Source organism: Colletotrichum tamarilloi (genome assembly GCF_030869305.1).
Source record: "Colletotrichum tamarilloi strain Tom-12 chromosome Unknown Scaffold_116.1, whole genome shotgun sequence".
Taxonomy (NCBI): Eukaryota; Fungi; Ascomycota; class Sordariomycetes; order Glomerellales; family Glomerellaceae; genus Colletotrichum; species Colletotrichum tamarilloi.
Genome location: NW_026849499.1, coordinates 86,902 through 103,025, shown reverse-complemented (window position 1 = coordinate 103,025; position 16,124 = coordinate 86,902). Strand labels below are relative to the sequence as shown.

General features: G+C 49.4%; 6 protein-coding genes across 6 annotated transcripts; 4 read left to right on the top strand and 2 right to left on the bottom strand.

Moving 5' to 3' along the window:
- Nucleotides 1-204: 204 nt before the first annotated feature.
- CTAM01_14235 (uncharacterized protein) lies at nt 205-1,452 on the bottom strand (the record flags this gene model as incomplete). Its single annotated transcript, XM_060530236.1, has 5 exons — nt 205-430; nt 527-837; nt 892-1,064; nt 1,158-1,194; nt 1,255-1,452. The coding sequence occupies 5 exons, from the start codon at nt 1,450-1,452 to the stop codon at nt 205-207; spliced, it is 945 nt and encodes a 314-aa protein (XP_060375217.1).
- A 2,510-nt stretch (nt 1,453-3,962) lies between these two features.
- On the top strand, nt 3,963-5,678 carry CTAM01_14234 (uncharacterized protein; the record flags this gene model as incomplete). The annotated part of the gene is made up of 2 exons (XM_060530235.1): nt 3,963-4,245; nt 4,300-5,678. 2 exons carry the CDS (start codon nt 3,963-3,965, stop codon nt 5,676-5,678), a joined length of 1,662 nt encoding a protein of 553 aa, XP_060375216.1.
- Nucleotides 5,679-7,855: 2,177 nt separating this feature from the next.
- CTAM01_14233 (uncharacterized protein) lies at nt 7,856-8,293 on the bottom strand (the record flags this gene model as incomplete). The annotated part of the gene is made up of 1 exon (XM_060530234.1): nt 7,856-8,293. The coding sequence occupies one exon, from the start codon at nt 8,291-8,293 to the stop codon at nt 7,856-7,858; it is 438 nt and encodes a 145-aa protein (XP_060375215.1).
- A 1,367-nt stretch (nt 8,294-9,660) lies between these two features.
- Nucleotides 9,661-10,143, top strand: CTAM01_14232 (uncharacterized protein; the record flags this gene model as incomplete). Its single annotated transcript, XM_060530233.1, has 3 exons — nt 9,661-9,835; nt 9,887-9,959; nt 10,020-10,143. The coding sequence occupies 3 exons, from the start codon at nt 9,661-9,663 to the stop codon at nt 10,141-10,143; spliced, it is 372 nt and encodes a 123-aa protein (XP_060375214.1).
- Nucleotides 10,144-11,884: 1,741 nt separating this feature from the next.
- CTAM01_14231 (major facilitator superfamily transporter) lies at nt 11,885-13,595 on the top strand (the record flags this gene model as incomplete). Its single annotated transcript, XM_060530232.1, has 4 exons — nt 11,885-12,230; nt 12,285-12,938; nt 12,991-13,195; nt 13,247-13,595. The coding sequence occupies 4 exons, from the start codon at nt 11,885-11,887 to the stop codon at nt 13,593-13,595; spliced, it is 1,554 nt and encodes a 517-aa protein (XP_060375213.1).
- A 669-nt stretch (nt 13,596-14,264) lies between these two features.
- Nucleotides 14,265-15,731, top strand: CTAM01_14230 (argininosuccinate lyase; the record flags this gene model as incomplete). Its single annotated transcript, XM_060530231.1, has 1 exon — nt 14,265-15,731. One exon carries the CDS (start codon nt 14,265-14,267, stop codon nt 15,729-15,731), a length of 1,467 nt encoding a protein of 488 aa, XP_060375212.1.
- Nucleotides 15,732-16,124: the final 393 nt, after the last annotated feature.

Sequence of the window (16,124 nt, the reverse complement as noted above, 5' to 3'; positions counted from 1 at the left end):
TCCTCGAGAGCCTGACGAAGCTGATCTTCGGTATATTGAGGCATTATATATAGAAGAAGACATGTGCAAAAGATGAGCCCATTTGGACGCGAATTGAAAATGTTGTGATAAAAGGAGGTTGGGGGTGGGCATTGGGTTGTGGTGGATTTTCGCGTTTTTGTGGGTGCCAGAAACAGGGGGGTGCCAGGAAGTGGGTATGTTGACTTATTTCGCATGGGGATTGGTTCGGTCTGCACTCGATCGAAGGGTACTGATGAATCGGCCAAAGATGCGGTCAAAGACGGGCCGGAGGATCGGTGACGACGATACCATGAGTGCGACGCCCATTTCAGCTGAGCTCCACACCATAGCGTTCGGCGATGTAAAGGAGAAGTCAAGGAAGTCGACGCTGAATACCGAAGCAAGCCGCAGGGCTCCGAAAATGATTGTCCTGTGAGCAAGCTCATCTATTAGAATTTTTTCAAATATGATTGGTTCGACCTTGAATAGAACGGACTATGGCCAAGCAGCTTTGGGCTTCACTTACAGGATACCGGCCCCGAAGATGCCTATGAGTGCGATTCGGTGCGCACTGGAAACTTGGAGCTTCAGCACCATAGGGATAGGCAGAATGAAGATGATCAGATCGACGATAACATCGACCACGCCCACAGCAGCAAAAGCTGTAATCTGATCACCGCAAACTCCCCCTGGAATCGTTGGATTCCATTGCATTGCGATGGGTCTGCAGATAAGTAACCCAATGAGAATCGTCATCAAAGTCCAAGCAATGCATAAGCCCATGGTTGCCCAAGCCGCAATCTGTTGACCAGGCAGTCGCTGGTTAATGAACTGAGTCTACATCGATATGAGGGGATTGCGATCGCTCTGACGCGGGTCTCAATTGCTTACCTTGAACGGGCGGACAAAGAAGATGCGTTGAAGCATCCAGCAGATGCTGATCTTAAGTGACCCAAGAGACACAGCGTAGACCACTTGACTAGCATACCCAAACTTCATCAACTTCTCAATATGCCACGGCTGGAGCTCGGAGACGTGATGGCCTGCACCACCGAGGAAAAGCACTGAGATTTGTTGGTCAGTCATGCATCGACACAAATGTGATACATTTCTACTGGTGAGACTGAAAGACAACAGGTAGTCAATGCCATACGTACTCATGAAATGCAGGACTACAAAGGCGTAGAACAGTATCTGACGAATTCATGATCAGTCTATTACCCCAGTGTTCACGGATTTGTCCTCGTTTCATACCAGCGCTACCATGTACAAGCTGTCGTCAACTCCAAATGGAACCCGGCGCATCTTTCGCGAGTACAGACGCAGCCCCGTCCATACTGTGACGAGTGTCACCAACACAATGTTGGTATAAATCACCTGTGTAGCATTTGGGTTTGCTGCTAGTGGCACGACGGTTGTCGTGATCCGAGAGAGGTCGGAATCGACAGCCATTGTCGTCACGCTCTCAAAGCTGTTGTGTTTGTAACAGTTGTGTGGTTGGCGGGGGAAATCAAGTCGGTACTTTCAACAAGACTTCGAATTCAATCCCAGACAGACTTGACAGAGTACGACTGGTGTGGGTATCGGGATTACGTCTTATCCTGTGAGTTCTGCGGCACAGCTATCTTCGTCAAAACTTGCATGACTCCATCTCGGCGGATGACGAATGGGGACCATGCAGGGAGTCAGGGACGCATCTGCATTGAGACGTTGACCCTGGCGATTCTAGCCAAGTCTTCAGATCCTTCTTGTCATGCCTGTGCCTGGCAGCCTTCACCCTCCTTGAACACATTGAGCCGACGAAATTGTGACAGGGCTTCAGTATTGGATCATTTGCTTGTTGCGCTCACTCTATCCCATATTGGGCAGGTCGTCATAGTTATGCAAGTTGAGGTCTGCGCAAGCAGCATTTCAGAGCGCTCTTCACAGCACATTGCACAGATTTTTATTCACCAAGGCTGACAAAACACATACAGTGGTTTGCCAGATTTCTGAATCTATGTTACCTACTCAATTGGATTCACCTCGCTCGCGACACAAACGAATATACTTACACCAAGAAGGGGGTTCTAAAAGTCGTCCATTCTGCAAACCACGCGTGACATGCAACGCTCCTACCCGAATGGAAAACTTTGTTCCTTTTCGCAAGCAAATACCGGAAACCTGGGTTCTTTGACGATAACCAAGCCACGTACCCGGTAATACGGCCAGCTGCACTCGGGAGGCGCGCGTGGCGGCGCAGCCAGTTCGCGCGACCTTTTCGCGAAACCAACCATCCTCCGACTTCCATCGTAAAGCAAGGGGCATGCCACATCGAATACCTTCGTTAGACACAATGATGATGCACTAGCTCCTTCTATTGATCCCTCCAGTCTTCAATGTTTCAGTTATCTACTATTGTGATTGTTGATTTGCTCCTGGGATTTGTACCTCCCGCCATGTAGTAGGGAGACAAACTCGTTACAGGATGGCGGAGCCCAGCGTGCACATTCCGGTGTTGCTCATATCTCTTGAGGTAAGCTGAATAAGTGCCTGAATCAGAGGACGACAACGTTGCAGATTGTTAGTTACCTCATGTCTGCAAGACAGAATTCATCTGTATTGCGTCATGAATCATAATAAATGAGCAGGTTCTTGAGGGGTATAGGTTAGTAATTGAACCCGATACTTCGGCAAATTTCCCTATCATTCGCGGCTTCAAAAAATCGATATTCCAGCCCTGTAAGTCAAACCATAGGCTATCTCGGCAGAATGCCTATGATATTTGTCACATTGCTCGCCTGAGTATTGCTTTTCATCCTAGATAGATCGTACGACCAACGAAATCCTGGAGGGCTCTTGAGCCAATAAGAACTGTTGTCACCTCAATGCACTCTGTTGCTTTGGTGTTGCGCAGTTTTTGAGGTCCCTGGTTGCCAAGCGGGCCTTGTGGGCTGGGCCATGTTGGACCTTGGACTGGGGACAAATTCTTGAGCGCGGAACATCCTGGATGCTCCCGGAGGCCAAGGGTCTCAAACAATCCTGGTAAAGACGGGCGGTTGAACATGATTGAATTTGCTCCTGCGAGTCGCAACGAAAGTCCAATATCTCTTGCGACTTTCTGCTTTCCATCGATTTTGAGGACAGAAATGCTGGTAGGCATCACTTGGGCTGTCAGTAGACTTCAGGTGCGTCGCTCACGTTCAGATGATACTAAATCCTATTCTTACATGTACGTAAAATGTAGAGTGAACTTCAATATGATTCATACTCTGGCAAATAAAAAAAGGTGGCTGGCTTTTCGTGAGAAGTAACGTTGGTCTTGTCAACCAACAAACTTCTTCACCCGCTCATATAAATATCCCTGTCTCCAAACAGCCAAGCCGGCTAGCAGGGATGACGTTCCACATTATATGCGGTTGGAGAGAACCTGCACTTGAGCCTTGAAGACATCGAGGGTTACGTTCGGACATGATTCCCGACCGGTCGTGCTCCCATTGATTTCGGTCCAATTCCAACATGTCAAAATATCGTTAGGATTTTGCAACGTAACCTTATTTCGGTCCTCCGGCCCTTTGAAGGGAGTCACTCCAGAAGCATCACACATTATTCAGGGTGCACAAGCATGTCTCTGCGTGTACAACACACCACCGAGAATGGGCGAGATTGCGCATGCAGTAATAGAAGCGGATACATGCAGTCTTCAGACCTAAACCAAACCACGCGCCCGGTTGTGGGTATTTCCTGGGAATCAATATTGGGGAACTATGGCCGAAATATTTCGAAGGGCCTGAGCAAGCGTATTCCTCCTGGCGTTGGGATATAAACCCGAAGCTACATCGCTGTACTTGCAGCCTTTTGGTGATGTTCGAGGCCCTTTCGCTTGGTCCAGTCCACCCCCCAGAGTCATTCTTGGCCCCCTTCTCGCCTCCTACATAATTCCGGTTCATCATACATCTGGCACTCAGAAACTACAGGACAAGATGCTTTCAACAGTTTGGGACTACGTCATAGTTGGCGGTGGCCTCGCGGGTTCTGTCATCTCAAGCCGCATGTTGGAGTACAATAGTTCCCTGAACATTCTCCTCATCGAGGCTGGCGAAGACACCCGGTCGCGTACTGACATTCTTTACACCAACGCTACGAACCTCATGGGTGGCGAGCTCGACTGGCAGTATCCGACTAAACCTGTCTCCGCGCTTAATGACCGCAGTCTTGTCTACAACCAGGGCAAAGGCTTGGGAGGTGGCGCCGCGATCAACTCTTGTAAGCAGCCATTGAACTTTCTCGAGACTGACTCGAAATACTAATAGTACCCAGGTGGTTATACTCGTGGCCCCAAGGTGGATTATGATGAGTGGGCTGAAATCGTAGGCGACTCGCGATGGAGCTATGATAGCCAACTACCCTGGATGAAGGAGGCCGAGGATTGGTTCAGCACCAACAGTACCGCTCAGCACGGCAATGGGGGTCCTCTCCACGTTGCTTCCGTCACATCCACAGGCCGATCATACCCCCTCCGCGACGATGTTGCGGGGGCTTGGCAAGAACTCGGAGTTACGGGTTTGCCCAACCTCGACAGCAACGCCGGCGATAACCTTGGTCGCGCCGAGCTCACCGAGACCAGACGTAACGGTCTTCGTGAACTCACACCAGTTATCTACCCCCTCGATGGCATCACGGTGTTAACCGACACTCTGGTTGAGAAGATTATCCTTGCCAAGAATTGCAGTAACGGGGAGCTGAGGGCAACCGGCGTTCAGCTCGCCAATGGTACCCAGATTTCCTCCAAGAACGTAATCTCGGCGGCCGGAGCATACCGATCTCCCCAGCTGCTCATGCTCTCTGGTATCGGCGACGCTGAAGAGCTGCAGAAGCACAACATCTCAGTCAGGCTCGACCTCCCCGAAGTTGGAAAGAATCTCATGGATCACATGTCATTCTATCAGTTCTGGAAGCTCAAGAACCCCGAGAAAGGTCTCGCGCTTGGCTCCAACAACCCACTGTTCTCACAGCCCGAGTTCGCTACCGGCTACCCGATTGACTGGGTTGTGTCCACTGATGTCGACAAGACAGGCCTTGCCGCTGCCATCGCCGAAGACGAGGGTGCTGCACCAGACGCCGCGACTCACTCGCTTCTTAAGACAGGCCGAAGTTTCCTTGAGAACTTTATCATTTACCAGGCCTACAGTGCCTCGAACCCTACCGTTCCTTTGGATGGATCGCACATCTACACCAATGTAGTCTCTTTTCTACCCACCTCCCACGGCACCGTCGGTCTCGAATCCTCCAACCCCGCAACCGGACCAATCATCAACCTCAACTACCTTGAAACCGAGGTCGACCGCTACGTCTACCGCGAGGGCATACGTCAAATGACCACGCTGATGCTGAACACCACTTTTGGCAAGGACTTCATCGCCGGTGAGACTGCGCCAGATGCTTTTGAGCCTGTGTCGCTTGATGACACTGACGATTATCTCAACTCTCGTCTGGCAGCGGGAGGTGTCACGACGTGGCATCCTCATGGCACGTGCTCCATGGGCAAGGTCGTTGACTCCGAGTTCAAGGTGAGAGGTGTGAAGGGCCTACGTGTGGTGGATGCCTCAGTTTTGCCTGTCCCCATGGCTGCCCATCTCATGGCTCCGTTATATGCCATGTCGGAGCAGGCGGCTGCTATCATCACTGGAAATGCCTAGAGGCTCTGATATGAATATCTAATACACACTTGAGTTCATGATAACAATAGACTTCATCATCGCACTTGCGAGGCTTTACATGATCGATCAGAGAGTACTTCGAGGATCTTTAAAAAACACAGCACGTGTGACTCGTCTAGACTTTTCACGAGGAATGCATTCTTATGATCGAAGTCTTCTTCAGGCTTTCATCATTACTACATAGACTTCGGAGCATCGCTTCTCTCCAGCCTATCTCTCTGCTTCGCTGGAACCAATCCCAAAATGGAGAAACTTATTTCGATTGGTCATCTTGAAAGCAAGTGGTACGCTAATATGCCCTCGTTTCCTATATATTCTCCGCTTCGAAATTCCAGGCGGAACTATCGTCATCGGCAACGAGGCTGGAGGTGAGACTCTCTATGTTTTCCGGCATTTCATGAGCGAAATTTCGTTCGACCACGGCACTTCAGTCGATGTGAGACATTTAAGAGGTTTTATTGATGAATCTAGCTGGATACAAAACTAGCATATCATGACTTCATTGTAATGAAAGTGACCTCGTGAGTCCCAACGTTTTTCACGTGCACTTTTCGGATGGTTGGCAGGCAGCTGACTCTTTTTTCCTCTTCTCTTCTTTTTACTTCTCTTCTTTTCTCTTCTCATCAATCTTATTGTGTATCAATGTAGATATACCGGTGAAAAGCTGTCTCTCGATGGAATCTTGCTCTGGGTCAGCCTCTTTTTCTTTGTCGGTGGGAATTTGATATGTCGAGATATCATTTGTACTCGACGAGTGATGCCCAGAGGCACCACTTACGTGATGGCCACCCCTTGTGGCCGCAACAGCCCCCTGGGAGGGGTGACCGCCCTGTGTGCCAGTCCCAGTCTCGGGAGGACCATTTCGATATTGGTCATTGCGGCCACCGAAGTATTTCTCGCCCCATCCTTCTTTAGGAGTATGATCTGTGGGCCCTTCGTCGATGTCTTTTTTGGGTGAGGATGATGGCGTCTCGGATGACTTTGATGGCGATGACATTTTTGCTTGAGGCCTTTGAGGTCTTGGTTCGTCGCGCGGAAGGAAACGGCAGTGGTCACAGTGAGTTGTGAATTTTGAAATCTTGGTTTTCTGTTTTGTTTTGTTTTTCACTTTTCTTTCTTTCCCTTCTAGATGTATGCTGGATTGTTTTTTTCGTTTTTAGACAGTGGAGTGCTGAAATTGTTTCTGGGTCGTCATGCTCTGCAAATTATCGTCCAGAGTCAAGCATGCACATCGCGGTTTATATAGCAACGACCTGGCATGCACTACAAGGGTTGTTCAGTTGATCTTTATTGAATGTCCCATATACCTACACTTTGTTTGCAGTCAGCAGATGACCCTCGTCGACTTGGTGCATCCTAGCTTGCTTGTCTTGAACAGTCGTGTATCTTTGTCATCTAGAACAGTGTTTTGGTGACACAGCATCTCCAATAGGATGTGAATATAGTGCCTAGACTACTCTCGATTGTGGCGGTCGAGAGAAATGAGCAGCTCTTTTTCATTATGACCACCAATTCAGTCTATGTTTGAATGATCTGGCGGTAAACGTACATCAAGTCTCGCAGAGGCTGTTCAGGGGCAGGTTCGCAGCAGGATAAAGTGATCTCTGCGAAAGTACGTACATGTGACACAAGGTCCTTTGTGACAGGCTTGGTCAATCTTCAGCAAACAAAACATCATCCATCCTCTGCGCCCGCTCCTCCGCATGTATGTAAGGTGGGTCAGCACATATTGCCAATAGATAAAAGTCACTGTTCACGTCTCGGATCATTTGCGCAATGGCTTGTTCCTGGCAGGTGAGAGCATATACATCTGATAAGAGAATAAGCTGGGCGGAAGTGGACAAAAAACACATTCTTATTCAGTTCAATGTTCTGAATTCCCCACCTCCCACGACAAAGGACTGATTTAAGTCATGCCCTGCGTTTCAGTCTGAAGTGACAATCCCAGTCAGGTTTTGCCAATGATACTTCTTCGTTTCGTGATGCACAGTTTTGATTCAAGAAGCAACCATTGAGTGAATATGAATGACAGGCCGCACACAGAATACTAGTACCCCAAAACTCAGCAAAAGTTGAAATATCTCAGTACATATCAATAAAGCACGAGATGTGTGTACATGTACCATCCGCCTTCCCAAATTGTACGGCATATGCCCCTAGAAGGCTCTGCACTCAATCAAGCCCTTCTCGTAGCTGTTGTAAACGGCTCCATCACAAGCCAAAAACCCCATGGCAGCAAGTGCAGCAGTGGTACCTCCACCAATCGCACCGACGCCAAGAGCCGCAATACCGCACTCCATGACCTCAAAGATAGCTGATCCGACCAAAGTATCCATGCACTTGTTACACTCCGTGGCGGGCTGCTTCACGCACTGCCTCTCTTGGGCCTCACGAAGGCGGCGCCTGCGGATGTTGCCGACTGACCCGGAGCGTGCCGAGTTGAGAATGCTCTCGGCGCGAACCAGGTTCTGGGTCTCCATGGCGCCGGCGACTTGTCTTTCCTGCAGACTGTTGGCGTAGACGGCGGGGTCGATAGCTGCAGCGGTAGTGAAGAGACCGCTAAGGAAGACGGTGGTGATGGTGGTGAACTTCATGTTGACAGGATTTGAAAGTTGTAGACTTGGTAAAGAGAGTGGTTTGTAAAAAGGAAAGTGGTCTTTTGATTGAAGGACTGAGAAAAGAGTGTAGAAGGATAGAGAAGTGGTTGGTTTGGATGATGATATAACTGAACGAAGGGCGGATGATGGAGTGGTATTTATACAAACATTACAGACTCTCATTTCTGGTAGCTCTCTCTCATACTGAAAGAGCCGACTCCTCAGTGTTCTCTTGTGGCTAAAGTCCAAGATGTGCTTTGCAAAAGCATTACAGAGTACACAGCTGTATCACGATCTCTTCAAACCCCGAGCTATGCGGATACTCAGGAGTTACCCGAAACCGAAAACTCACAATCCAGAATTGCACTCTTGGCATATTCATGGCTTAGAGACGGGTTGAAGCTATCACGAGTGCATCGTGTAGTCTTGGAAGCCCGCCTCCATATGAGCTGCCTCTATTATAGTTTCAGATCAGATTGTTTATTCAGTATCGACACCCAGCCAGGTGCTTTACGAAAACGAACTTGGGCGGGGAAAATTGCATGTTGTCTTTACGGCTTTCGACCACAGTGAGGGGAGCTTCATGTAGATGGGCTTGGCACGAGGCTCATCGCGCCTTACAGCGCCCGTTTGTGCCCTAACAGCAGTGCGAGCGGAAAAAAGGAGCATCTGGCCGTTCCCGACGGACGCCAGCTCTTGGTCCGTGACCGGTGATCCGGCCCAGATCCGAAGACGTCCAGGCCTGCTTTTCCGACCCAGCGGTTTGGAATGTCAGGTTGAGCCTTGGACAAATAACGTTAATCTGGTTTAGCGTGGGCAGACGAGTCATCACCGGGCAGTTTTATCCCAACTCAGCGTCCTTGCCAACGTTAACCTTGCCCGAAAGAACAGGAACCATCTATAATTGACACAACTATGATTTGGTCCGAACTTGCTGCATTCCGTGCATTACGTGATTTAGCCCTCCTCCATCTGGGCTCGATGCATAATCGCCAAGATCCTAAACTCAGCCTCGAAGGTCTGCAAAGGCATCTTGACGAGACTCTTGGCAATTATCTCTACAATTCCTAAGGTTCGAATCTCTCAATTAGAAACCTGGGCTCTGAGATCACGAACTCGTTCTCGCAGCAAGTTCAGACTTCAGAGGCATCTTGAGATGCTTCACAGGTCTATAAAAGATAATTGAATCCCGCGTTAAATGTCTTCTTTTTCTTCTCTCATCATCACACATTCACACTTCATTCAGTCTCTTCAACAATCATCATCACAATCCTTCAGCTTCAAGCTTATCAATCTTTACAACTTTCTCTCTTTACCAACTCAATAAGTTCCTTCAACTTACCAACTTTTTGAAATCTCCAAAAATGTTCTCCAAGACCATCGTCGCTGTTCTCTTCGCCTCCGTCGCTGTCTTCGCGGCCCCTGTCGAGACTTCCAACAAGGAAGTCGAGGAAAGACAGATCAACCAGAGTGTCACTCTCTGCAGTGACAAGGGCATGGCTGACTGCGACACTGTCAACTTCAACTTTGGCTTCTGCGGTTAGTTCCGGTTGTACAGTTTAATCTTGGTTCTTAGCTGACAGTCTCCAGTCTCTCCCATCGGAAGACTGAACGACAAGGTCAGCTCTCTCAACGCCAACGGCTACAACTGCATCTTCTACAAGTAAGTTCAAAGATTCATACATCCTCAAATCAGCTCAGATTTCTAATCCACTTGCCACAGTGACACTGGATGCCGCAACGGTGGCGGTCAGATCGCCACTACTGGAGAGGTCACCGACATCCGCAGCCACCCCTCGTTCAGCACCATGAACGACGATGTCTCTTCCTTCTTGTGCAACATTTAAGGTCTTCATTCGCTGCCAAGGCTGTTCTTTCAATCTGCATAACATGAACTAGTCACCAGCGCAACTTGTCTGGTCGCTTGCCAGCATCGTAGCAATCTACACTCACCTGGAACGATGGTGAGGATGCCTGGGATGGACTATGGCTTCTAGGGTTCAGTATGATTTGTATAGGTCTCTCTTGTCTCTCGGTAGCTCTTTAGCAATTGATATGTCACTCTACTTCCTTGCCCACTTCAATTGAATTAACTTACGCGCTCGATGTAATGCATTCGTTGAGCCATTCCCCACCTAAACGTTGGTTAGAGTTTGAATATGTCTCAAAGGAAAGAAGAGGATACTCTCCGCAGAAGTGGCTTTGATTGGGCCTTAGCCAGTTGAGATCATAAAGAAAAAATTACACCTTCTATTCAATAGCCCTGTATAGATTGTGAGTCCGATAGTAAAGAGATTAAAAAAGACAAAACACGCATAATTTCTGCCACCCTCTGGCGCACAGGCCACTGGCAAAGGGGCTTGCTTCATGAGGAGGTCACGGAAATGCAGGCGACTTGGAGAGACACATGCCACACAAATCACCAAGGAATAAGACGGCATGCGGAAGCCGCACACAACCTCAACTTTTTATGTACTAGCTCATTTGAAAATGCATTGAGATCTGATAAAAGACAACAGCTTAAACAGAAGATCAAGAGATTAAACCGTTTACGGAGTAGTTCATGAGTGTTTGCTGCTTACTAAGCCCGAAACCGGCTCCCATCGGAAATCGGAACACCAAAAACACGAGGATGCGCTTTTCGGTCTGACGACACGTTCTACGAGCAGCTGCACAATTGTGTCGCCGAATTCATTATAATAACGAACCAAATAGGAACGGCAAGCATGGCAAACAAGTAGTTTGTGGCGGTACTTACAGAAAGAGACGCGTCGTCCGCGGTCCGCCAAGCGCAACCAAAGCTGTTCAACCTTGGCCGTGCTGAAGATGCAGTGTCGAAGGCTTCAATCCCTCACGGTGAGATTTCGAGATCATCAGATACCAGTCGAGAATCAGACGCCCACATACGGCTGAAAACCACGCCATCCTTGCCCCCATGTGGCAGAGCCCACCCGAAAGCCGAGACTTTCAAGTAGCTTGATGGGACTTCCCCCGGATGGAATCACAAGTCGTCGTCGTCTGCATCCGGCCAAAACTGCCACCAACGGCTCTCTCACTGGCCAACAGAGCTGGCGGTATGGAGAATCTCGAATGCACAAACTTCTCACTGTGAGAATTCTGTTTCTCGCTTCAGGCTCCACTTCGCAACAACCCCGCTGTGGATTGAAAGCAGAGCGCTGACAGGTCGTTGGGTTCGAGGGGGCGGTTCGGACTAGCATATCCCTGACTCGTAAAGGGGTTTGCTAGCCTGTTTAATCTTATCAGATGCATCTCCGAGAGCCATCATGGAGCTTGGCGCACTAGTCTAGAGCAAAGAAAACCTTGAATGTGAGAGAAAAAAGTCCTCTGATGGAATTCTCCATCGTCCGAGTTGCTTTCTCTGAAGCCAAGTCTTACGTTTCTCGCCGTGCCGTCTCGATCCGACCTCGGGTTTGCGAACCAACAGAGTTCGGTTACCGTCCGACATAGGTTGGATAAATAGCAAGACGAGCGCTGCTTCGATGGTTGCATTCACTTCGCTCCCTTGTCCTTCTCATCCATCATTCGTGCATTAGACTGCTACCGAGAGACCGGTACTATCAAACAACAATGGCGGCCCGCGCAGATCTCGAGTCCCACCGGGAGAAACACCCCGAAGACCTCGTCAACGAGGTCCCCGAGTCATCATCCTCGGATTCGGAGGACGACCTCAAGCCACATCCCCCAATGTACTGGAAGATCATTGCCGTCATTCTGATCTCCTGCATCAGCTTCGGTTCTTCGTGGAGTTCGGGTATCACGGGCGCCCTGAAGTCGACGCTCAAGAAGGAGCTCGATATCAACAACAAGCAGTTTTCCCTGCTTGAAGCTAGTGAAGATTTCATGGTTACTCTGCTCATTCTCACGAGCGGTATCGTGACGGACAGAATTGGTGGTGCCGGTGCCATGTTGTATGGTGAGTTTTACACTTGCAGCCTCTTCTGAGACAATGAAACTGACGCAGCAAAAGGTAACATCATCTACTCCATCGGTTCCATTATCGTCGCCGCCGCAGCTCAGACCCGCGACTTCAAGCTGATGATCGGCGGCCGAGTCATCCTTGCCCTCGGCGACATCGCAACCCAGGTTGCCCAGTACAAGGTCTTCAGCTCCTGGTTCTCGCCCAACAACGGTTTCGCGTCCACCCTCGGCCTGGAACTCGGCATCAAGAAGATCGGCGGGTTCGTCGGCAAGTCCTCAGCCAACATCATTGCAAAGAACACTGGTAACTTCGCATGGGTCTTCTGGATCGCCGTCTTCATGAATGTCTTCACCAATATTCTTACTCTCGTATTTTACCGCTTCAACACCATCGCCCACAAGAAGTTTGGCAACGTTACGGACCCAGCCACCGGTGAAAAGCTTACTGAGAAGTCCAAGAAGTTTGAAGTCAGAAAGGTGCTTGAGCTTCCGTGGGTTTTCTGGGCCATCTTGTCATTCTCTCTTTTCCAGACCAGCACTGCAATTGTGTTCTCGCAGAACGCCACCGAATTGGCTGAGAAGAGATTCAAGACCGACTCCATCACTGCTGGTTGGTACTCAGCAACTCTGCAGTACGCCGGCTTCTTTTTGGTTCCCTGCATTGGTGCCTTCATTGATCTCCTGGGCAACCGCATCACCTTGTGTAAGTCAATCATGTCCTTTTGAGGATTCTGCCGGTATCTGACCCTTCTTAGTGGCTATTTGCGGTACCGGAGTCTTCCTGGCTATGGCTCTTATCAACTGGGCTACGGATACCAAAGGAACTGCTGCAGCGTTTGGCATTTACGCCGTTGCGTTCACTCTGGGCCCTACCACCATTATCGACAGTATCCGTACCTCGATGTGGCATTCATCTGTCTTTGGCTCCGCTTACGCCGTCAAAATCGCTACGAACAACGCGTAAGTTCTCGATCCATGACAACCCAGTCATCTTTTTCTAACAAGCAGCAGGATGAACATTATCGTCCGTGTCATCACCGGAGCCATCCAAGATGCCGATAACGACAGCTATGACCACGTTGTCATCGTCTACGCCGTTCTCGCCGCCGCTTCCGTCTTGGTCTCAATCATGTTGGGTGTCCTGTCGTGGTGGTCCATCGATCTGGGCAACCTCCAATGGACTAGGAAGCAACGTAGGGCTAATGGCGAGTTGTGGAATGAGAGAAAGAGGGCTTTTTACGAGGACAATGGGGCACGCAACAAGCGGATCTCTATGATTTGCTTCGGTTCTTTGGTCATGCTGATTCTGGGTGCTTGGTCGGCGTACTTCTGGGGTGTCGCAACTGGCAACAACTCTTGAAATGTACACGTATGAAGATGGTGACTTTGAGACAAGAGCACATAAGGCGCTTGTCAACGTCCGAGATACCCATGCACCGATGCAACCTAACGAGGTATCCAGCCCGTAATGTAGGAACTTAATGAATAAATGGTACGATTCCAAGTCCATCAACCGCTGCGATGCGTTGAAAATGCCTCTGTCTGCAATGATTGGTCAGGAACATGAGGTAACACGGGAGCTTCACAAAACTTTGAAGCTCAGAAGGTTTGGTACTGCCGAGTGATGTTTGTGAACCGGACTTTGGATCCTAAGTTTCGAGGATATTTCGCCGACTTATCTCACGTGTTGCTTCATCGAGGTCTAACTAAACAATTTGAAATCATAGATACGAGATGATCCTCGAAATTCAGCCAGTGCTGAACCCAATGTGCTGATATCGGCTTGATAACCGAGTCGGCTCCGATCAACACTGCAGATGCATCGCCTCATTCGGATCCACTCTGTCATCTCCCCTCACTAGGTACCTTATCTCCAATTCAACTTCCCAAAGCTGCATTATCTTCAACACAGCCGTGAGCACGAAGGATTCAAATTAAGTTAGACCACGATAAAGCTGATGCAACAAATCTCAAGTCCCACCACTTGATTCAACAACTTACCTTCTTTCGCTTTTCCGCTAAAAACATCATGCCGGGTTTGGCAATCACGCCGGAGAACCTCCCGGTCCCTGGCCGGGACACGTACTATTGGCTCGGTGAAATCAACAAGGCCAGCGCCGTCATCAATTCTTCAGAAGGTCTTCTGGAACAAGATGTAGCCCGTCGCATCAGCCGTGGACTCCAGAAACTTTTAGACTCGGGCGACGAACCCGGCGCGCCGCGTCCTAGCCTTGTCATCACCTTCGAACCTCTCCTTATCGAAGCAGCGGGTGTTGAGGCAACTCTTCTGCACGCCGGCCGTTCAAGTCAGGACATGCTTGCTACGGTCTGCACGGCAATTCTTCGCGATGCAGTCTTGAAGTTGGCTGCACAGCTTCACGCGACAACAACTCGCCTCCTTGAGATGGCGGAAACCCATGCCTCGACTCTAGTACCGAACTACACCAACGGTGTCGCAGCCCAACCCAACTCATACGGCCACTACTTGCTGGGTCACATTGCAGGCCTTCATCGCGACGCGGAGAGACTACGGCAATTTTACGCCAGATTGGACCGATGTCCGATGGGCACGACCGTGCTGAACGGCACAAGTTGGCCTCTCAATCGGGAACGCATGGCCAAGTATCTCGGCTTTACGCAAGTAGTCGACAACGCCTACGATGCAGCGCAAATCACCATGGCTGAGATGCCAGTTGAGCTTGGAGGCATTGCCTCTCAAATTGCTCTTCACACTGGCGCCTACATCCAGGACGTCATGAATCAATACGCTCAGCCGAAGCCATGGATTCTTCTTCAAGAGGGGGGTGAGAACACGTATGTCTCAAGTGCTATGCCACAGAAGAGAAACCCAGGCCTACTTAACAACGCCCGATCCGATGCATCTCATATTATCACTTTGGGAGTTGGTCGTGCCATACAGGGACATAATCTTCCTCCTGGCTACGGTGACGCAAAAGACCTAGGCCACAATCTGGATGTCATCAACGGTACCACAAAGGTTCTCGCACAATGGCAAAGGATTCTCAACGCACTTGTCATTGACGGTAAACGATCTCTGAAAGAGCTAGATCTTGACTGGACCGCCTCTCAAGAATTGGCCGATTTTCTAATGCGGAAGCACAAAGTACCGTTTCGTATCGGGCACCACTTTGCTTCAGAGACTGTCAGATACGCCAAGGCGGAAGATTTGTCCCCGAGCAACTTCCCTTATGCGGAAGCTTCCAGGATATTCAAAGAAACCTTGAAGCACACTGGCCTTGAAGAGGGATCATATCAGTTTCTGAGTGAGGCAGAGTTCCAAGAAGCGCTTGACCCGGCTGGAATCATCAAGCATAGAGCCACCTCGGGGGGTCCGCAGCCCAAGGAGATGGAACGCATGATTGGTAACTCGAAGCAGACACTACAAAAGCTTGAAAGCTGGATCATAGAGCGGCAATCTCATATCGTGAGCTCTCTGCAGGAGTTGGATGGAGCATTTCAAGAGTTGCTTGCGTAAGGCTCCCGGGCCCGACTCTGGTAGGTCAGGCCTTTACGAAGATCAAGAATCTAGGATTGCGATAGACTCAACAGTTTTAAATCCCTACTTACTTGAATATGAAAATCTATGCGTCAATATCGGTCCATGAAGAAGTGCACTGGGCGTAAAGGATGTTAAGGCGAGTGACTTCTACATGCCTCCCATAGTAAGGACCACGTGTTTAGCTTCAATCCATTATTCTGGGAGCTGACAAGTTGCTACTTGAGGTCGAATGACAGACATCGCCCGCTTTATTTTCGCAAAGTCAAGTATCTACATTTTTCCATAGAATCTCAACTTCGTGTTGTGTTTTCGCTTAGAATTAGTCTCAAGTCGTCATTGAAGAATCTTGCAACTCCATGTCACTGTCAG